The sequence below is a fragment of the Euprymna scolopes genome, chromosome 14 (genome assembly GCF_053919585.1).
Source record: "Euprymna scolopes isolate OS-2025 chromosome 14, ASM5391958v1, whole genome shotgun sequence".
Classification (NCBI taxonomy): Eukaryota; Metazoa; Mollusca; class Cephalopoda; order Sepiida; family Sepiolidae; genus Euprymna; species Euprymna scolopes.
In genome coordinates, this window is record NC_136495.1 from 48,012,402 (window position 1) to 48,035,273 (window position 22,872).

At 33.7% G+C, this 22,872-nt stretch overlaps 1 protein-coding gene across 1 annotated transcript in view; it reads right to left on the reverse strand.

The window, feature by feature from the left end:
* The window catches only part of LOC145292981 (signal recognition particle subunit SRP68-like), a 35,521-nt gene extending 21,347 nt beyond the window's left edge, over window positions 1-14,174 (reverse strand). The window contains exon 1 of the mRNA XM_080139223.1: window positions 14,024-14,174. Within this exon, the coding sequence (XP_079995349.1) occupies window positions 14,024-14,120 (97 nt within the window). The 5' untranslated portion in view covers window positions 14,121-14,174. The remainder of the gene's footprint in view (window positions 1-14,023) is intronic.
* Window positions 14,175-22,872: the final 8,698 nt, after the last annotated feature.

A 22,872-nucleotide genomic window follows, 5' to 3' on the forward strand; every position in this document is an offset into this window, starting at 1 on the left:
TCGTTTCTAGATGGTTTTTGTTGACTTTTATTCCTGAAGGAATTTTTTGAAAAAATTGAAAATATGAATATACAAATCATTCTTAATGTTCAGTTAAAGCTATTTTGTTATCAAAATATAATTAGTTTAATTAGAACTATTCAGTTATCAGAATATATAATTAAAACAATCCCAACTAGCCTGGCATCATGAACCTGTTAGTGTTCAACTTGCAATTTCTGACATATTTCTGGTCAAATTTAAAAAAAATATTTGTATGGTTGAAAAAAAATAAATAAATAAAAAATAAAAAAAAAGAAGCTTTCTAAATATATAACTTACATGCACTTTTATCTATTGCATTGGTTTTTAACAGTGAATTAATAAAGTGTTTTCCTTTGAACAGCCAAAAGGGTGAAAGTTTTTTTTTTAAAAACTTATTTTTACATGTTCGTTTGTTTTGCAAAATAATTAGCAAATCTACATCAATATTCTTGAAATCTATAAGCAGTTAGGAGACACAAGACAGCTTATTGTTTTACTTATCTAACCTATTCTAAACGAAATACGAACCAACAAAGTTAAGGAAATTTTCTTCAACATATCGTAACTTGACATTTTAAAGCGGCTTTTTATTAAATTAAAACTAAATATAACATCTGCCGACTTATTTACCTGCCGAATGCACACACAAATATAACTTTATTTATACAAATATTTTATTATTTAATAAATAAATTTATATTATACTCTGCTCTACTTATTATTGAGCACTGTTTTATAAACACTGAAGTTTCATTGGATTAATATCTAGGAAACAAAAGCAATACAATCAATACTATATCCATATATGATAAATAGAAAGAAAGGGAGATAAGTCTCTTTACTTCTTCATTACGAGTGTGCACTCATAAAAATGATGGTAAAATGTTTCTCCAGTGTTCACACTAATCTATACTCCTTTAATTTTTTTTTTTTTGTGTATTGATATTCATATTAAAAATCCTTTTTCCATTGATTTAAAAAGAAAATACACTTATTATATCTGGGTTGTGGAATTGCATTCACTAGCAAAAGATCTAGCTAATTTGCATATTCTTTTAAACATTCATTTTAACTAATTCCCTATTAGTTTTTTCAGTTTTTTATGGGATGATCATCTTTAGTTAACTATTACATGTAATTATATTCATGCAGATATTCTACATGATTTATACTTGTGCAATATTTGCATAAAAAGGTTATAGTAAACATAAACCTCTTTCTATATATATATTTATGTATGTGCATTTGTTTAAAATATTTTGCCTACAAACTCCTCTGTCAGTTCTTGGTCTACAGAAATGAAACTTAATATATGGGGTGTTCGTACCCATGTGAAACTTTATATTTGGGTTTTAGGTGGGGAAAATCGGTGCAAAAGTGTGAAAATTAAAGAAATGGAATTTGCCAGGTAAAGGGTGAATGACGGCATCACAAATATGTATGTGTAACATAATAGCTATTAGTTCATGTTTTAATTTTTAGCCTTGTAGCAAACATCTTCATAGCTCAGGCAATAACGTCAAAGGAAAAAGTAAATTGTAAGCTAAACATTCTGGTTTCAATTCTCTATGGTGACGCACGAGTCATTTTTTTCTTTTTTTTTTAAAACTTTTTAAATCATTACTATATATATTAGGTCTAATATAATATAATAATAAATACAAAATCTGTATTAATCAAAATATATTTAAGTGTATTTTACGACTGGGTAATGCCGGGCAGCCTGCTACTATTCATATAAAATGACATCTCAATCAGTGAAGTTAAGAAGAAAAAAAAAAAAAAAAAAAAAAAAAACGCCTCAAACAGAACAGTTTAAAAACAAAATGTGTCACTTGGAATAAAAAGGATAAGAAATGTAATCGAAAATAAAAATCAAATTCATCCAAAATTTGTGAGCTTTAGCAAAAAGTTTTTTTGATATTTAAACAGGTGGGTAAAAAATACTTTTCCAAACGTTTTCTGTTAGTGATATCACTTGTTAAATAAAATTTATTTTTGTCTGTTGTAATTCTTGTAAAGTTTCACACCCTCATTTACCAAGGTTTGAATATTTAAAAGTAATTTGATCTTCAAAATCTAAGCCATAACATTTTCCCAAAAATTATGAACCACTAACCATAAATATGAGTGTCAAACGCCCTCTTGAAAAAAAAAAAAAAACTCCCTTAATCCTATCTCTAACCCTAGGTATAAGTGGCATGCCTCCTCTTAGAACTTTCTTAACCCTAACAACAGCACTAAATCAGAGTGGCAAGCTTCCCAACAAAATCTCTCTGTAAACCACATATAAGTGTGTAAAAAAAAAAAAGAAAAAAAAAAAAAAGAAAAAAAAAAAAAGAAAAAAAAAAAAAAAGAAAACCAACGCAAATCCTTCCTTAAAGAAAAATGCAAGATTTATCTCCCATAAAAAAATTAGTTAACTGTCCTAAAACGCTGAATTATTTTACCTTAAATTTATGTGAAACTAATCCCACTCGAAATTCTAAAATTGTTTTTGTTTTATTTCTTTCCCTTAGTCCTACCATTAATCCAAAGACCGAGTAGCAAGTCTCCCCATCCTCCCATAATTGCACAAAGACCCTCTCAAAACTATGCATAATCGTCTTAAAAACGCATAGGATTTATCTCCCACAGAAAAAATATGGTTAATTACCCTAAAATGCTAGAATGGTCCAAGATAGGAAATTATTTTATATTAAATTCTAAAATAATGTTTGTTTATCTTTCATTAAAGATTTTTATGGTGTTCACACGTAATTGCCAAAAAAAGGTAGAATCACATATTTTGGAGAGGTGGTCAAATGATTGAGGGAGGGGGGAGGATAACGGAAGGTGTTAATATACACTAATACTAAAGAAATATTGCAATATGTTCATTTTTAAACAGTCATAGATTTAGATTTCACTTTCTTGTACATAAAATGCATTACAATTCAACTTTGAGTTCTCTAACTTCTTTTAATGAATTGCAGCATATTTATATGCATTTACTGCAGATTATTTGGAAACAATTTCTGGAGATTTTAAGTGATATATTCTGATTCCTAATATAAAAATAAATTTATATAGCAAATATCATTGCTTAATCTTGCGTTTTAACAAAGATGTAGCATGTTTACCGAAAAAGTAGCATAACAAATCTGATGAAATGCATATGGTCTTAAAGAGGGACAAATATTCAAATGGGTGAGGCATAAAAATGGTCATAACTTCCTTGATTTTAAAAATTTAAAAAGATTCTTTCTTAGCTCATCAAGCTTTTTTTATATATACCATTGAGATATTTTAAGCCATTTCAATTTTTTCATGTGTATTGCTAGCAATATTCAACAAGGTAAATTATTTTACACACAAAACTCTACCAAAACATTAAACGATAAAATAAATTAATTTCACACATGTATAATAATAATTATAATAAAAATAATACCATTTGCAAGAAGATAAAAATTGGATTAAAGCTAATTTTAATCATCCAATATCTTCAGAATGAAATGGATTTTAGTATTATTCTCAAGCAACTTATTTTTCTTTAACTATGTTGTAAAAACATAACATTAACAAGGTAAATTATTTTACACATTAAACTCTACCAAAAAATTACACGATAAAATAATTTCGCACATGTATAATAATAATAATAATAATAATAATAATAATAACACTGTTTGCAAGAAGATAAAAATTGGAGGTGCTAATGCACTTACTGATCCGTGCTATTTTTTTAATCGTATTTCCAAGTTTAATTAAAGTTTTATATGTATTTTTATTCAATTGTAAGGTTAAAGTACAGAATAGGTACAAAACACCCTACCCTCCCATGTTAAAAATGGCTTTTTAAACAAGAACATTATTATTTCAGCGCGGATCAATAAGTGCACTAGTACCAAATTGGATTAAACTAATTTTAATCACCCAACATATTCATAATGAAATAGATTTTAGTATTACTCTCCAGCAACTTATTTTTCTTAAACTATGTTTTTGTAAAAACATAACATTAAAAACATTCAATTATGTCCAGTTTAATTTTACATGTGATATGCCAGAATGAAAACTTGCCAGAAAATAAGTATGATGTTTTCATCATGGTGTAATGGATAAAGTACTAGGTATATTCAATTCTAAGTTACACTCTTCTGGGGGTTGAAGGTTTAATCCTCAGTGTGGGCAATACTCAAAATGTAATTGTAAATTACTGAGGACTTGTACCTGGTCATGGCTCATAAAACGAGAACATGCTACCTATGTGGATTAAATAAAGGCTTCTGTTTGAAATTCTGCGCAGATTCCTAAGTTCGATAGAAAGATTTCCATGTTTGACAAGATATACCTGAAGAAGGTCAGAGGTTACATCAAACAAAATATTGTGAGAATAATACTCAAAATGAAAACAGTAATCGGAAGAATCCAGATAAGAAAATAACCATTTTTTTTAACAAGTCGAAAATCAAGTTTGGAGGGGGAGGGGTATAACAGAACTTCTAGTTAAGGATTGTTTTTCTTGTTTTTGTTTTTTTTAAGGGTAAAGGTTATTTGTTTTAGTTGAAAAAGAAAAAAATACAAAAGGGATTCTTGATCTTTAAAAAAAAAAAAAAAAAAGAAGAAAAAAAATGGTTAAAGAAAAGTCCAAACTTGTTATTGTTATAAGTTAAACATTAAACTCTTCTGGGAATTACGCATTTATTTTAATATCATTTTTGTTTGTTCTTCATGAAACTAAAACAAAAGTAAAAGTGTTCCAAGCAAAGTGAAATAGATGCAGTTAGTTTTGTAATATTATGATGCAGCATTACATTTCCCAGTTATTTTGTATTTTACCCCCCCCCCAAAAAAAAAACAAAGAATAAGTTTAAAGTACAATTCTTGATCGACATTAGTATAAGAGATCTATTACACTTTTATGTTGAGTTAAAATCCAAGCTGATGTATTGTGATTATTTATGCACTAATACTGTGGCAAAAAATATGAACCCACAAATTATCCCACAACTTTGGATAAAATAACATCATCTGTTCAATTAATTGGATACAATTGATCATTTTTTTTATGAGTCACGCCAGTCTTATTTTCAATATCTGTGGAACATGTTGCCACAATCGTTTTATTCATTTCAATTTTAAATATCTTGAAGATGTCCTAAAATGGAGGCTGTGAATGTGTGATGACATATAGGATTAAAGCCACAAAGGTAGCTTTCAATTTGATGGTGGAAGTGTTTTGCCAGAAGCACATAAAACTTAAAAGGGCAGTTGTATACTGCATGTATCTAATCTGTTCTTCTCCATGCATTAGAGACATGGACTACAGATTCCAATTTTATAGCCCATGTGATGTGGACAAATTTATGATTGTAAGAACAAATTCATCAATAAGAGTTGGGGAGAAGGGGCATTGATTTGAAGGAAGTTATCTGAAGTTATTAAATTAAATTGGTTTGGTCATGTGCAAAAGGATGTCTTCAGAACACCCATGGAAATTACTTTTAACCGAGATAGGCGATTCACAAAATGTAGGTATGTATCCCTACTTTGTGTGGGGTCACCATAGTTGATCATTATTAGGTATTAGTTTATCATTCAGGACCTGCTCACAAAAAAGTTGCTGCTCTGATGAAACTGTAAATGTCAAAGGGTTCAAAAGCCCGTTGAATTATTATTCTACCTAAAAAATCTACTGTAATTAAAAGATCCAGAAGGCAATCATTCGACATTCGTCATCAAAGATTGAGGAGCAAAGATCATTTTTAAGCCAGAAAAATAAGCAATTTGATGGTTGTTTTTTTTTTTTTTTTGTATACAAATAAATTATTCTAAGTCACACTGTTGTGTTTATGTAAAAAAACTTCCAAATGCATTTTCTACTTGATGTGTTTTTGGACTGGCCCTTTTAACACGTTCTAGGCAAGTTAAGTTTGGCAATATCAACCTAAATTTGAGGTCTGTCTCTTAATGACGTGGGTTTGATGAGTGAGAAAAACAGAATCTTCAAAGCTTATTACACTTAATCTTATATTGAAAATCAGAGGAGCAGGACTCCACCTTTCTTTCCAACACAATTTAACAATTACCAAATTATTACATCCTCTCAAGTTTTTGGTAATATTTATGATTTTCAATTTACAAGGCTTTGGAATAGTGAATGGATTTCTATCCTGCCCTTTTTTCTTCTGTTTTCATTTATTTTCTGACTCTTACTGTTACGTCAGCAGGTGACAGAGAAATATCCCGTCTCTTCTTTTTTACTTAGTTTTTAAATCTTACTGTTACCATAGTCACATGACAAATGCACTTTTCCAAAATGGAATTTATTCCATTTTTCCCAAACTCTGGGATATATCTTTCAACAAGCAATCAGTCAGCAGTGTCCATTCACCTTAAATGACCTGCACCAATTATGAAGACAGATGTCCTGTTTCTCATCAGAATTTCCTACTCATACGACAAATTATTAGACCATTCCTGTACTGATCCAGTCCCCGCTGATTTTGCAATGGGTGCAAAAGTTCTGTGAAATTCTAGGAGATCCACCCTCTCAGGCTTTGCCTCCTCTCTTTGAGAAGGGATTAGTTTATTGCTAATCGCCTAAGGCGCCCTCACCAGGGAATGCCGATAGGGCTGGCTAGGCACTTTTTGGAGGCCAGAGTGCCCCTCCTCTGGGGCGCTGATGTCTCAATTCCACTTTCCGACCCTGGTCCTTGCAGTGGGAGAGAACTAAATACCCTATTCACATGACCAGAAAAACAATTCTTTTCTTTCTTATTTTCGCTTTTTCTTTAAACTTCAAGTTTTTTTTTTTTTTTTTTTAAATCCAATAATATTGTCAAAGGTAGACCTCGAAAAAATTGGAAACAGTTGGTAGCTGAGGACATGTGTGTTGGGATTGACAAAACAAAATCATAACATCATACATATGAGTGCATGGGAAAATAGCAGCAGCAGCGAAGAAGGGCTGGCTTGTGAAGAGATTAGCATTAGAAGCTGAAAAACGTGCATATGCAAATTAGCAAGTTGGCGTAACAAGAAAAAAGTGAGAAAAAGAACATCACATGCTTGGGAGAGAAAGAAAGTCGACGTCGAAGAAAATGGATGCATAAAGTCGTGGACGAGAATGGGCCAGCTGTGGCTGGCATGCGATTGGAGGAAGAAGAAAAGTATTCACCAAGCAAGATGGATGATGACGAGAGATTTAAGTGGTGTCGAGGCGGGAAAGCAATGGTAAAAAACACTTTTGTTAAGAAAAAAAAATGCAGACCCGGATTTTTATTTATTTTTTTTTTTCCTTTGTTTGTAACTGCAACGTTACAAAATGAGAATGGTAGAAAATTGTGGAAACAACAAATGAAAAAGTTTAACCCACATTAAATAAAAATGGACTTAAAAATGAGAAGAATATTCATTACTAGCATTTCAGCCCAGCGTTGCCCGGGTGTTTGAATGTGTATGTTGAGCAAAAAATAAAAAGTGGTAATAAGAAGGCAGGCTTGAACCCGTACCGCAAAGGAGGAAAAGAATGTGAAAAAAAAAAAAAAAACCCCTGACATTTTTTCTGTTATGACTCATGCCAAACCGGAAGTGACTTATGTTTAAATTAAGGCTAGACAATCGAAAGTAGAGGATGAAAATATCGGCGAAAAAAGTGACTGGGCTATGAAGACATTTATAATGCAAGGCTAAAATTTAAAACATGAACCAATAGCTACTGCATTATGCATTCGTAATGCCGGTGTTCGACTTTCAGCCGGCAAATTTTTTTTTTTTTTAATTTTCACACTTTTGCACTGATTTTCCCCGGGTAAGACCCAAATATAAAGTTTCGCATGGATTCAAATACCTTATATATGAAGTTTCCTGTCTGTAGCTCTAGGAGGAGTTTCGTAGGCAAAATTTGTTAAAAAAAATATATACGTATACATAAATATATATGGAAACAGTTTTGTGTCTACTATAAACTTTTTATGCAAATATTATGCAAGTATAAATTATGTAGAATATCTGCATTAATATAATAACACATAATAGTTAACTAACGATGATCATCCCATAAGAAAATTGCATAAACTAGGCACCGCCAAAAATGGCCGCAAAATCAAGTTGTTGTTGTTTTTTAAAACGAAATTACATTTATTAACATCCATTATTTCTGAGTAACTTTTTTTTTTCCAGAAAGATAAAACCCTGAATTTTATCATATAGAAAACAGAATAATGTAAAACTTTTTCTACTATTTTTAATTAAATTTTAAATGTTAAATTTTCCCAAAAAGTTAACAATTGACATTTTTTGTCTTGCACAAAAAACGTACATAAATATTTAAAAAAAAAAAAGGTTTTTGAAATAATTAATTCATTTATTTATTGTCTAACTAACATTTAGGATGATTTTCTAAGAGAATATGCAAAAATATTATAATATAAGTACCTGGATTTCAAATAATTCCACTTATTCATATATGCAACCAGATATTTCGCGTCGATGTAGAGTCTATATCGACACTGTTTACATTTGCGTTTGATGATAAGCAAACTATGGAAGACCAAACAGGCCAAAAAAACTTATTTTTCAGTGACGAAAATTTCAATGTATTATTAAGCTGAGGCTGGCCAGTACCAGATGGGTGACCATTTGTATGAGTTTGGTTTTTAATGTGTATGTGTGTGGGGGCCAGACTACCCAAAATGGGGGGGAGGGACAATTTAAAGCAGAATAAAAAAAAATTATTTCAGCGCGTTTGGTCCACCGTAGTCGAAAGGCGGCAAACGTTTTCAAACGGGATCGAAAAAAATTATGCTATTTTTAACACAAAGGGCACAATATTTATCGAATTTTTTTTTTTGGTATCGATTCTTCAAAGCATGCCCTGTTTAATAATGGTCATGCATTATTCGGCTCGCTAAAAAAAATTGTTAATTTATTTATCAAAGATTTTAAAATGGCTTTTTCGTATAAATATTAAAAAAAAAATTTTTTTTGTTTTGCTTAACTTAAATTAATTATTTTACTTAACATATTCACCGAATTTCACACTTCAAAACTCAAAAGCGGGATAATTAAACACAATCGAAGTTCTGATATTCAGACGTCAAAATAAGGTATGCAAACAATTTTTTTTTTTTTTTTTTTTTTAATCTATAATTCTGTCCCTTACAACAACACAATATGTTTTGTTCAGTTTCAGATGATTATTTTAAGCATATTTGTTCCCACTTCAAAACAAGGGGGGGTTTTGTAAGCAAAAAAAATATATATATAAATATCGTTTATGAAAAATAAGTACACCGTTATAAAGTTCATTCTTCTCTTAATAATCGCTGAAAATTTCGTATTGATTGGATAATTACCTGATTTTTGGTAGATTTTTAAAAAGACGGTCCGTCAAAAAGTACTGACCTGCCCCCCCAGTTTTGGCGGTGCCTAGCATAAACTAATAGGGAATTAATTAAAATGAATGTTTAAAAGAATATGCAAATAGGCTAGATCTTTTGCTAGTGAATGCAATTCCACAACCCATATATAAGAAAGTTGTATTTTCTTTTTAAATAAATAGAAAAGAGGGGTTTTATATGAATATCAATACACACATACACAAAAAGCAAATTTATAGGAGTATAGATAGATTTTCAATGTTTTCATACTCTACTACACCATTTAATTGACTATCCAGCTCATTAGTCCTTATTCTTGAGTGGGTTTTAGCCTTCATAAGAGATGACTACATAGTACATATAAAATAATCTGAATTTTTCTCCCTCTCGATTCAGATACCACAGGACTATAAACAGAGGTGCTACATATAATTCCAATACAATCATGTTTCCATTTTATGGTTCACTAGCAATAGCATGTCTGAATCTAGCAAGATTCTTACCCCTATACTATGAAATAAGGGAAATAATAATAGATAAACGTCTATAATAATAAATCAATTCAGTAAGGTAGCCATATGTGCAAAATTTTAGTTCAATCTGCTACCCTCTCCCATTTTCCAGAAGAGCATGTTTTTTTTTGGTTTTTAAGCTGAAAAAACAAACAAAAAAAACAAGATGCCTTTAATTAACTCAAATACTAACCCAAAGAGCAGGGTGAGAATACAAAAGGATATATATATAAATTTTAATTTTTAATGTGTGTGCGCTTGCCAATTGCAAATATTTGTACACCCTACTGTATCGATTCATCATTCGTGGTTTGTGATTAAAAACTTTTTTTTTTTACAAGGAAGTCACCATTTATCAAGGCCCCAAGACCACTAGAGGACAAGGGTTAATGAATGTAAAGTGGTAGTGTAGTAATCATTAATGGCGTAGATTGGGTAGAATTTGGATTATTTAGGAGATGGCTCAACAAGAACTTGTTTACATTGGATTTAGAGGCGAACATATTGTAATCAGCTGGGCAGTTCTAGGTAAGAAGCTTTGTTCATGGAATCTGCGTTTAGATTTAGGCACAGATAGAGAGTGGAGGAAATTGTTGATAGTGGTTGTAGCTAGTCAAGTAAAAGTTTGGCCAGAGGAAACCTTAGATTTGAGTTCAGTTGAACACTTATCATGAAAATAACGATAGAGCAGAAACTGCAAGCACTTGTACCCCCCCCTCGACGTAAATACCCCCGACAAACACGACAAGCAGCAAAAATTCCACCCCTTCACAGTTGAGATCCATAGATGTAAGAGAGCCTTCTACTCCAGTAGTTTCTTCCCCAGAACTGCTAGACTTTGGAATTCCCTTCCGGGTTCCTGCTTCCCCAACTGTACTGATATGCAGAAGTTCAAGTGGAATGTGAACCGACATCTTGCTGCCGAACTCCCCACATAGTACCCCTGTAGCTTACGTCCCTGATAGTAGCCCCCTACATCAAAGTGGCAATGTGCCTTGTTTGGGGTGAAAATGTACAAAAAAAAAAACAAAAAAAAACAGGCTCGCAAAGTCTCTTCTGTAGGAAAGAGGTTGTTGAACTCTATCAAGGCAAGATTGGGTGCACCAGGCAGTTCCTGCCCAGATGACGAACAGTACTCCATTTTAGGGTGTACTCGGCTCTTATACAAATAGAGGATTGCATCAGCAGTGAGATACCTACTGGAGTGGTAGAATGATTCAACCATTTTTCAAGCGATCTTGGCAACACATTTGATGTATGTGTTCCATTTCAGATCAGGAGTGAAGGACAGTCCCAGAAGCTTTTCAAGAAATGGTGCTTCCTTAAGACGAGAGCCATTCATTTCAATTGAAAGTCACAGAGATTATGATGAAAAGAGAGAAGCTTGGATTTAGATGCCTTAAAAATTAACCAGCTACCCTTTTTCCCCTATTGCATCATGTGCTCAAGATCAGAAGAGAGAGAATCAGAAAGAGCTTGGTCATTGCTGGCCTTTGCAGTGTTGCCATAGATTGTGGTGTCATCTGCATAAATGTTTACAAATGATCTAAGAATGTGATTTGGGAGAACATCAATGACGATCAAGAAGAAAGTTTGGGCCAAGGATGGAACCCTGACTGACGCCAGTATTGATACTATGAGCTTCAGATTTCTGCCCATCGATGACTACTCTTAAACCTATCAGAGAAAAAAGATTTTGGTGCTAATGCACTTATTGATCCGCGCTATTTTTTAAATAGTATTTTCAAGTTTAATTACATTTTTATGATATCTGTTTTTATTAAATTGTAAGGTTGAAGTACAGAATAGGTACAAAACACCCTCCACTCCTCTTGTTAAGAATGGCTTTTTAAATAATAACCTTGTTATTTCAGCACGGATTAATAAGTGCACAAGTACCAAGATTTAATAATTGAGAGAACATTCCCAGCTATGATATATGTGATAATTAAATTGATTGACTTACCGAGGGTGGCTCGGTGGGAAGGGAAAGACACTAATGGCTGTGAACGGCCCGGCCTGGTGTTTGTTAATGAAGAAAATAGGATGTCTATTCCTTATAGCTTAAATAGACATTCCAGTCTCGTTTCAATCTCGCTGAACGAGAGATTGAGACTATAAAAAGAGTCACCTTTGTAGGCTTGTTGTTGTTGTAGTTTGTTCTTGTCGTTGTTAGAGATCTATCAGACCGGTACGACAACTGTTAACAGCGCGTTATATTTACAAGAATACGTTAATAATAATTTTTCGTTGCAAGCTAAACGTCTTTTCTCCCCCCCCCCACTCGTCGGTAGGAAATATCGACATATGATTTTAATTAGGGAAAATGTCTGAAATACTCCACAGAAAATTTGGAGCATGTTTATTATTGGTTAATGCCTATTGTCAAAATATCACAAACTGTAGGTCTTTGAATTTTCACAAAAGGTTTCTATCACCTCTTTGTATAAAATTCAGTTGAACTAAATATAGCTCACATTATGATGAACAGCCTATCCTGCCTTGACAGAGTACAAAATAGACTTCGTGGCTTAGTGGGGGATGCCCTTTTCTCTACCCCGCAACCTCTCTCCCACAGAAGAGACGTTGCGAGCCTATCCTTGTTTTGTTTTATCGTTATTTCCATGGCAGGTGCTCGTCTGAACTCCAATCTCTGGCCCCCCTCGCCAATCTTTCACGAAAAACACCCGTCTAGCTGAATCCACTGTGAAAAATTTCCCCCACTCTATATCTGTGCCTAAATCAAAACGCGGATTCCATGAACAAAGCTTCTTTCTTAGAACTGCACGCGGTGCACGCCTGTGAAACTGTTCCGTCTGCCTGCTTCCCACCGAACTACAACTTGGATGTCTTCAAGTCCAATGTTAACAAATTCCTAATGAACCGCCCCCTTAAGTAAACACTTCATCAAATCTCCACACTAACGTAATGTACTTGCAATAACCCTTATCCCTGAGTGGCTTCCGGGCCTTGATAAGTGGTGATGTGTAAAAAAAAAAAAAAACTTTACATACCCTTATGCCTAGCAGCTGTGCTCCAAAAATTTATAATGATCGGTTAATAGGTTTAAGAATGGAGTCTATACATAGAAATATATAAACAAGCCTAACATTAGAGTAATTATTATTGTTGTTGTTTTAAAGTATATACTTTAAAACAAAGTACAGTTTTATTCTAGGAACGAATTCATTAATATCATAAAAATAAAATAAAAAGTAGTCTAAACTAGGCGAAATATCCCAACAGCAATTATAATACATTTGCACCGTTTTATTTTGTATTGAACAGCAGTTTTCAAAAAAGCAAAATATTTTGATGCAAGGAAAAAAAAAAAAAAAAAAAGGTTATGGCCGCCAGCAATTAAAACATAAGCTTAAAGGGAGATTTTTATAGATATTCAAAAATAAATTAGAATTTTATTTTAGGACAAGAAATACAATTTAAGACAAAGTAACAATTTTATTTAAAATTTCGGTGGAAATCAATAAAAATGGGCGAGAAAATCCAACAATTGAACCCCTTTGATTCGAGTAGTTGAGCAGATCGGATAACCATATGGGTTGTAAAAAAAAAAAAATAAAAAATAAATAACTGGAATATATAATCTTTTTCAACAGTGACGAGTTCTTTCTAAAATATAGATAATTAATAAAATATACTATGTGAAAATAATCATTAGAACCATAATATTTTAAATAAATAATGAAATATAATAATTAGGAATATAGAAGCAAAAGTAGACGTGGATTTTTGTTTTTTAGCTGTTTTCATTTTACACGACTAAAAAAAATCTAATCGCTGACTTAACACATGTTTTTTGACACGATTCTCACGTACATACAAAAGTAAGACATTAGCGATAAATACCAATAATAATTAAGTAGAAAAAAGAAAGTAATAGTTTATTTTTAATATTATCAATAGAAATATTTAAAGAAAGGTACCCAAAATAAATGAAAAGAAAAAGACTAATTTTAAATTCTTGTATAACTAACTACTACTACTACTACGAAGTACAATACGTTGACAGTCAATTAAGGAGTTTGAAGAATCCGTGACAATTACACACAGAAAATCGCAACCAAGTGTGTTAATAAATACAGTAATACGAAATCTTACTTTCCACGGTGAATGTTTTCGATAGCGAAACATTTTCTTTATCCGCTTCATTATTTTTGCCGACAGCATCGGAGTTAGAAGGATTTGTAACCGACATGTTGAATGACTACACGTTGCTACTAACGCCCCCTACAACACGATTCAGAGTTATCTCCACTTGCTAACTTTTACTGATCAGGGGGGCATAATACAGTACATTGAGGGACAAATCCATCCCCAACTCCCCTAATAGGGCCAGAGTAACGTACCTTTCCTGATTAGTGCTAGAATTGAGTAGCCAGGAGGGATATATATTTTTTGCTTTATTTTTTTTATATAAACGTCTACTCTGTAACTCGCACTTTGAAATAAATGCCCGGGACCTGTTCCCTCGACATCAAAATCAACAGAGTCTAGGCCATTTTTTGAAATTGCCTTTTCCCTGCTGATTGCAGTATCATGCTGATCCTATGCAGGAGATTCATCCTTGTAGGCTTTGCCTTCTCTCTTTGAGAAGGAATTAATTTATTGCTAATCACCTACCGGGGAATGCCAACGGGGCTGTCAAAGAACTTTTCGTAAGCCAGAGTGCTCCTCCATGAGGGTGCTGACTTTTTAGTCCCGCTTTCTGAAGCTTTGTATCACATTTCTCACTGTGGTAGAAAGATAAATACAATTCGCTACTCTAAAAAAAAAAAAAAACAACACAGCATATCCCATATTATATTTCTCTAGAGTTTGTATATTTGTTTGTGGATTTATATTTTTACAAAGTAAAAACTATTCTTTGGAGATGCCAAATCTGTCAAGGGGGGAGGAACATGATGCCTCATATATATATATATATATATATATATATATATATATATATATTTGGACAGCATCCGACAAGGCCAAACTATTTGCCAAGAACTTTGCGGCAAATTCTACCCTGTGTGACGAAGGCCATCAACTCCCCGTATTCCCTCCTATAACAGACAACACGCTATGCAACATACAAATATCTGTGCGTGAGGTCGCCAAGCTAATCAAGAACCTTGACTCCAGTAAAGCAACTAGTCCTGATGGTATTATATAGTGTTAAAAGACAGAATTATAGTGTTAAAAAAATTACAACCAGAACTTGCCCCCATACTTACCAAACTGTTTAAGCGTTGCCTTAAGGAGAAGTGCTTTCCAACACTCTGGAAAACCTCATCAGTATGCCCTGTATTTAAGAATTCAGGTGATAAGTCATCTCTCTCTCAGTACTGACCAATAAGTCTCCTGTGTGTCATGAGTAAGTTGCTGGAATCCACAATAAATAGAGAAGTAGGTAACCACCTCAGCAGAAATAACCTTCTTAGCGACACGCAATATGGTTTCCGTTCTGCTAGATCTACAGCAGATGTGCTAACGATTATATCTCATAGGATTAGCGAATCTCTTGACAAAGGCTTCATTTCTAGGGCAATTTCTCTTGACATATCAAAGGCCTTCGATAAGGTTTGGCATAAAGGCCTACTTCACAAGATTTCCAGCTACGGTATAACTGGAAATGGTTTCTCGATCATTAAATCATTTCTCTCTCATGATGGGCTCATAAGAGTAGTGATTGATAGGCAGAAATCAGAGGCCCACAGTGTTAAAGAGCATCTCTCCTCTCTCTCTCTCTCTCTCTCTCTCTGGCTCTTTCATACTCTCTCTATCTTCTCTCTCTGTGTCTCTATTAGATAGTAGATCGAGAGAGAGAGGGAGAGGGTGGGAGGAGGCCAGAGAGATATTTTTGTAGTTAATCCACGTTGCAGGAAGTGACATTTCATCTAACCGGATGTCATGTGATGCTACGTGGCAAGGTTGGTGAAACGTTGAGTCTCTCAGAAAATGCCGAGCCGAGCAGAAGTCTAAAATGGTTCTCTCCTAAGTAAGGGGGGAGATGCGCGCCCCAGACGTGGGACGTGGTAGGTACCCACAGTGGAGACCATCGATGGCGGCATCTGCAGATCATGCCTGGGAGAATAAAAGGTTGAAAACCCAACATCTGTCTTCATCTTGTGTATTCCGGCGAAAACAGCAAGAGAGCTCCACCCAGATGAAGACTCTCCCAGAGCAGCAGAACCAGGTATGAAGCTTCTTTAATTCAAACACATAAATCCACAACAAGCGTCCTAACTACTAGACAAATGGTTTAAGGGATCTTGGGTCCCGTTCTCTCGTCTCTTAACACTCGTAATATCTCTCTCTCTCATCGTCGTAAACTTCTTCTCTTCATTAGTAAAATGGACACGTCATCACCAGGGTACCAGTATCCCTCAAGTAAAGCATCCAAGACAAATCCTCTTCTTCTCCCTCCCTTATGTAACAACAGTATTAATGCTGGAGTCCCTCAGGGGTCCATACTGGGCCCAACTGTCTTCCTGATCTATATCAATGATCTCCCAAAATACATACTAAAATCTTTCATTGACATCTATGCTGATGACACGACTATCTATGGCAACACATCACAGGCCGTAAATGATGATGTTCTCTCAGATTCTCTCTCCTCTGATCTTGAGCGCGTGGTACAGTGGGGGAAGAAGTGGCTGGTTACCTTTAATGCATCTAAGACCAAGCTCCTATCTCTACATCATAAACACTCTGATCCCCCATCTGGCATCAATTGAAATGGATGGCTCTCATCTAGGGGAGGCCCCATGTTTTGATAAGCTTCTGGGTTTAACCTTTACTCCTGATCTTAAATGGAACACATACATCAAGTCTGTGGCTAAGGTCACTGGGAAAATGGTGGGATCCTTCTATCGCTCCAGAAGATATCTCACTAATGATGCAATTCTCTATCAATATAAAAGCCAAGTACGTCCAAGGATGGAGTACTGCTACCACATCTGGGCAGGAGCTGTTAAAAACAGCCTATCCTGCCTTAACAGAGTACAAAATAGATTTTGTGGTTTGGTGAGGGATGCCCTTTTCTCTTCCCTGTAACCTCTTTCTCACAGAAGAGACGTAGCCAGTCTATCTTTGTTCTATTGTTATTTCCATGGCAAGTGCTCGTCTGAGCTCCATTCTCTGGTCCCCCCTCGCCAATCTTTTTAAAAAAACACCCGACTAGCTGAAACCACCATCAATAATTTTCCCCACTCCTTATCTGTGCTTAAATCAAAACGTAGATTCTATGAACAAAGCTTCTTTCTTAGAACTGCACGCCTGTGAAACTCTGTTCTGTTTGCCTGTTTCCCTCCCGACTTCAACCTGGATGTCTTCAAGTCCAACACAAACAAATTTCTGATGAACCGCCCCCTTAAGTAATGACACTTTATCAATTCTCCAATACTATTATTACACTATCCCATTGATTACTGTACACACAATAAGCCTTATCCCCGAGTGGCCCTTGGGCCTTGATAAGTGGTGACCTCCATGTAAAAATATATATATATATAAAAGTGAAAGTGTTTGTCTGTCTGCCTGTGTACATTTCCCTCCACAATAACTCTGTCAATTTTAAGTCTACAACTCGAAATTTGATATACAGGGTATTGAGATTTGGGAAAATCTCTGTAATCAGTTTTCGGCCAGATATTTGGCTGTTAAGGGGTCAAAGTTCAACGATTTGACCTTTGAGAACTCTACCAAACTCCTCTGCCAATTTTGGGTATGAACAAGTGAAATTTTAGGTATAGGTTCCTTAGACATGGATCTAACTTAATAAGTTGATTTGAGCCCAAAACAATAGATGTTAAGGGGTCATAACAGGGGTCAAAGTTAAAAAAAAACTGACCTCTGTGGTCTTTACCAAATTACTTAGACAATTTTTGGTGTAAACTTTGAAATTTTACATAAAGGGTATTCAGAGATAGGGCAAGTTTTTTAATCGGTTTGGGTCGAAAATTTGAGCAACAAATATATAAATCTATGTATGTATGCTTGCACGTCTGCCTAAAACTTTCGACAGAGGCGACGGATTTTCACAAGATCAGTATCATTTTGAAGCTCGACCCTTCAGACAACAAATACTGAAAAATTGGCTAAAAACATTAATTTCTTCACCCTCAACTGGGCACTTTTCTACAGGGAGCAGTCGCTTTTTTCGCCAATATTTTCGAAAGTCATCTCCTCGTTTCGATTGTCTAGCCTTAATTTAAACCTGCGTCACTTCGAGTTTGGCAGTGGTCGTAACAGCAAAGACGTCACATTTTTTCCCCATTCTTTTCCTCCTTCGCGGTACGGGTTTGAGCCTGCCTTCCTACTACCACTTTTTTTTTTTTGCTCACACACACCTCCAAATACCCAGGCAACGATGGGCACCTATGCTAGTATATATATATATATATATAATAGAGAGAGAGAAAGAGAGAGAGAGAGAGAGAGAGAGAGAGAGAGAGAGAGAGAGAGAGAGAGGTATTAGAAGGTTATCTAGAAGTTGTCAACAATTTTCCATTTCTTGCATTGTGATAGCCTTCTAATCTAATATATAAAAGGCTGTATGTCTGTCTGTCTCCATATTTCCAAACTCTATCTCTTCCAAAACTAAAAGTCACAGAGCGAAGCCTCAAATGATTGGATTTTTTATGGACTGTTCTTTTATGGGTCTTTAGCTGGTCAAAAAAATGGGCCAAAATTGAAAAAAATCATTATACATTTTGTACATTCATCTTAGTTTATTTTTAATTTTTAATTTTTAATCAGTTCATATGGGTTTCACGTTGATACAATGGTAACGTCATCAGCTTTAAATGCCACAGTTTTGCATTCAGTTTCGATTCTAGCTGATGGCACCCAAATACGTTTTTTTACTTTTGAAATCACTACTCTGTAATACTACATACGAAATCTGGACAAATTAAAATATCATATTTAAGCATATTTTATGACTGGGCAAAGCTGGGCGCCCCCACCCCACTAGTATAATATATATATATATATATATATATATATATATATATATATATATATATATATATATATATATATATATATATATATATTAAGAAGTTATTTTCCTGTGCTTACTAACCTAGCTATAAGACTTAAAATTATATCCTAAAATAAACAATATATTATTGAATGTAGTAAAAATACATAGCCACATGCAAACTCCAAATTCATGAGAAATATAATAAAGGATATATATATATATATATATATATATATATATATATATATATATATATATATATATAATATAAAGCTGAATGTGTATGTGTGTGTGTGTGTGTGTGTGGTCACGAATAGGCTCCTATATGGTTGACTATTTTAAAAAACTGATTACATATAATGATAGAAGATGTATCGAGACACAGGAATGGGTATGTTTGATCTGGCAGAACAGTGGTTCATTAAAATTGTAGGGTCTGCGTACACGCCTGGTCCACAAAGTATGGAAATAAAAATGTAAAAATTTAAAAAAAACGTTTACAAGTGTTTTTGATATAGATGTACATAATAATACTTTGATAAGTATGTTTTAACTTAAATAGGGATGGTATAATAAAATTGTGGGGTCTGTGTTCGCGCCTGGCCTCCATAGAATGGAAATAGGCACAAACTTTAATAAAGACTTTTAATATCTATCTGCATAAATATACTTTGATAATTATGTTTCAGTTTGAAGAAATACGGTATAATAAAATTATGGGGTGTTCGTTTGTGCCTGACCTCCATAGAATGGAAATATGTCACAAAGTTTAACAAGGTTTTTTAATATAGATCCACAGAATATTGTGATAAGTGTTTCAGTGTGAACAGGTATGGTATAATATATTATGGGGTTTATCTATTTTATTTTTACTTTCATCATATTTTGCTTTGGTTTTGATACCCCCAAATTCGAATCTATCTCTTTACAACTCTTCCTTTTCATAACCTATCATACTTTCATAAATCAGAGTCCATTTTTGTGTAGGCTGTTTTTGAATTGAACCCAGTCAACGATGGGTACTTTTGCTAGTATATATATATATATATATATATATATATATATATATATATATATATATATATATATATATATATATGAGAGAGGGAAGGGGGTTAGGGGATGAGAAAGCTTTAAACATTAAGTGCAAGTTCACATTCAGCAAATGTGTTGGGTAAGGGAGGAGCAATCAAATCGGGGGAGGGGGAGCAGATTGAATGACATATTTAATTAGGTTAATATTTTTCAGCTGCCAATATTTTTGCTTTTTCTTTTGAATATTTTTATTTTGTTTTTTGATTTCAAAATTCGTGTTTGAGGTTCAATGATCAAGTGTTAACTATACCACATTTTCAACAAACAATTTCTGGGGTTAAATGTGACACACTGCTGTCAAGACTTTATACCCCAGCATCCAACTCCAAATAAAATCAGCCTTTGAAAAATCAGGGTTTTTTTTTTAATATTTAAACCGGAAGCATCTCATTTGCATATGATTACCAGCATATAAAGAAAACAGCAGCCTTTTTTTTTTCTCTCCAAATCAACCTAATATCAATAAGATGTCTTGGTACACCGTCCACCTCAATATTATAATGCAACTGTGTTCCATCAACTGTAGCTTTTGTCCATTTTATCGTGCAGCAGGCCACTGGTGGTTATATCCTCTTCAACTTGTATAGATTCTGGCTCGTCAAATTTTTCTGCACACACTCTAAGTCTAGGGTGTTGCCATTCATACTTAAACATTGCCTCATGCAGTAATAGTTTCCTCAAGCTGTGCAGATTTAGGTGTCATATTAAACCAGAACGCTGCTTCTGCAGGTGATATTCCTCCTCTCTCAGCAATGGCTTATATAGTTCTGTGGTTCCATTCTATGATACTATTTCCATTTGGCCGATCAGCTGCTCTATAATACTGGCTGATATTCAGCTTATCCAAAATATCCTGAAATATCTCCAAATAGAATGCTGCCCCATTGTCAATCATCATCTCTTCGACTGGTCCATACTCAAAAAAAGAATGTTCTAATTCTCTTGACATAATATCCACTGTTTCTGCTCAAATCTCTCTCCAAAATGGCAAATCTCCCTGGATGACAGTCTATCATAGATAGGTATATACCTTCTTTATAGTGTGTGACGTCAATAGACAACTGCATCCAATCAGCAGCCATTTAAACCTCTCCTAGTTCATTAGTGGTTGGCGGCGGGTTGATTGTCTGGCATTGATCACAGTTTCTAACTATCTTTTGCACCCTATCCCTCGTCACCTCTGAGTAGACCTTCCACACTAAATAAAGCGTTCTTCCTACTCCTACATGGTGTAACTAGTGCAATTCCTTCACTTTATCTTGTTTGACATAGTGCACTGTCATAATCATTCTGTCGGTTTAAGCCAACTTTTTGTCACCCTAGAGGGCACAAATGTTACACTTAACTTTAATTTGAACGCATCAAGCATTTCTCTTAGAACCCCTAAACGTTGTTGGATCATTAATTCTGCTTCGGACCCTTTTCTCATCAGTTACCATAAAATTAACCCAGCTACAAACAGTAACTGAATCAGTTTGGATCTTGATTGCTTTCAGACCCCATTTCTATACAAGCTGTACACCCTTTATCGTAACTTCATTGACATTGATGTGATTCTAATCACATTTATTTCTTAAACATGCTGCATTCTTGACTATCACACCATCAATTTCAACACACACACCAGTAGCCATGTTGCTTAAATCACACTATACAATGTCTTTTTCTAATTTAGGAACATGCCATTTCCCTCGAACCGGGTCTCTTTGTAAAACTTTATCCACAAATTCTTGTCACACCCCAACCGTTTCACTATCTACCATATCTTCCCAATCAATTTCTTCTGCTCTTCTATTTAAATAGGTGAAGGTAGTTTTAAGCCATTCAAATATTAAGTGTGCGTGAGCACACGCACACACACACACACACATATAATATAAGAAATAGAAACTTTTATTATATAATTTTATGCCACTCTATTAATATTCAATAATGACAATAGTAATAATAATATATAGCGTATAGTATTTTAAAATACAAAATAAATAAAGAAAAAAAAATAGAAAACTAAAGGATAAAGAAGAAGAATAAAAAATAAATAAATTAAAAGTTATCTGACTGACTTGGCACTAAATGCGGTCCGATGCCATACATTCTGATTGTTTGCTCTGTTAATCATTCTTAACCGATGTTGTATTTAAAAGAACTGCAGAATTTTGATTTTGACGTATTTTAACTTAAATTTAAGAAACTTAAATGAGTAGTTAATTGAAATTTCTTCTTTGCTTTGGCCTGAGATCTTCATCTATAGATAAGTTTTTTTTTTTGTTGTTCTTCGATTTTTGAATTTTGCTTTAATTTTTTTGTTGGGCTGTATCATGTTCATAGATGTCTATAAGAAAATAAAGAAAAAAGACTAATTTAGCATTATTAATTATTAATTAATTTAAAATAATGTTAAATTATAAAGAAAGCAAAGTATCATAAAGAAAAAAAATCTGATTTACAAATTATTTTTAAATAGGTGCATTTTAACTAAAAATTAAAGTGGCATGTGAATTAATAATTAGATACACTTTTAACAGATATAAAAAGCCTCACAGAATTTTTCCAGCAAAGAGTACTTCCTTTTAATTGCACATATCCAAATGTAAAATAATTCTATATTTTTCATGAAATAAAATACAGTCACTTTTGGACCAGTTTTATAAATCCTTCGACAATTTCTGTGAAAAATGGAACAGAAAATAACCATCTTTTGTAATAGTTGTTTGTCACCTAATACTGTGGCCATTGTACCTTATTCTGTGGCATCAACAGGTCACATGACTGTAGTGAAACGGCCTTCTCTTTATGATGGCTGTGACTGTGTCGGTACAGTGAGAAAGTAAGCTGCAAGAAATGTTTTCAGATAAAAATGATATATTTGCCTTTAAAA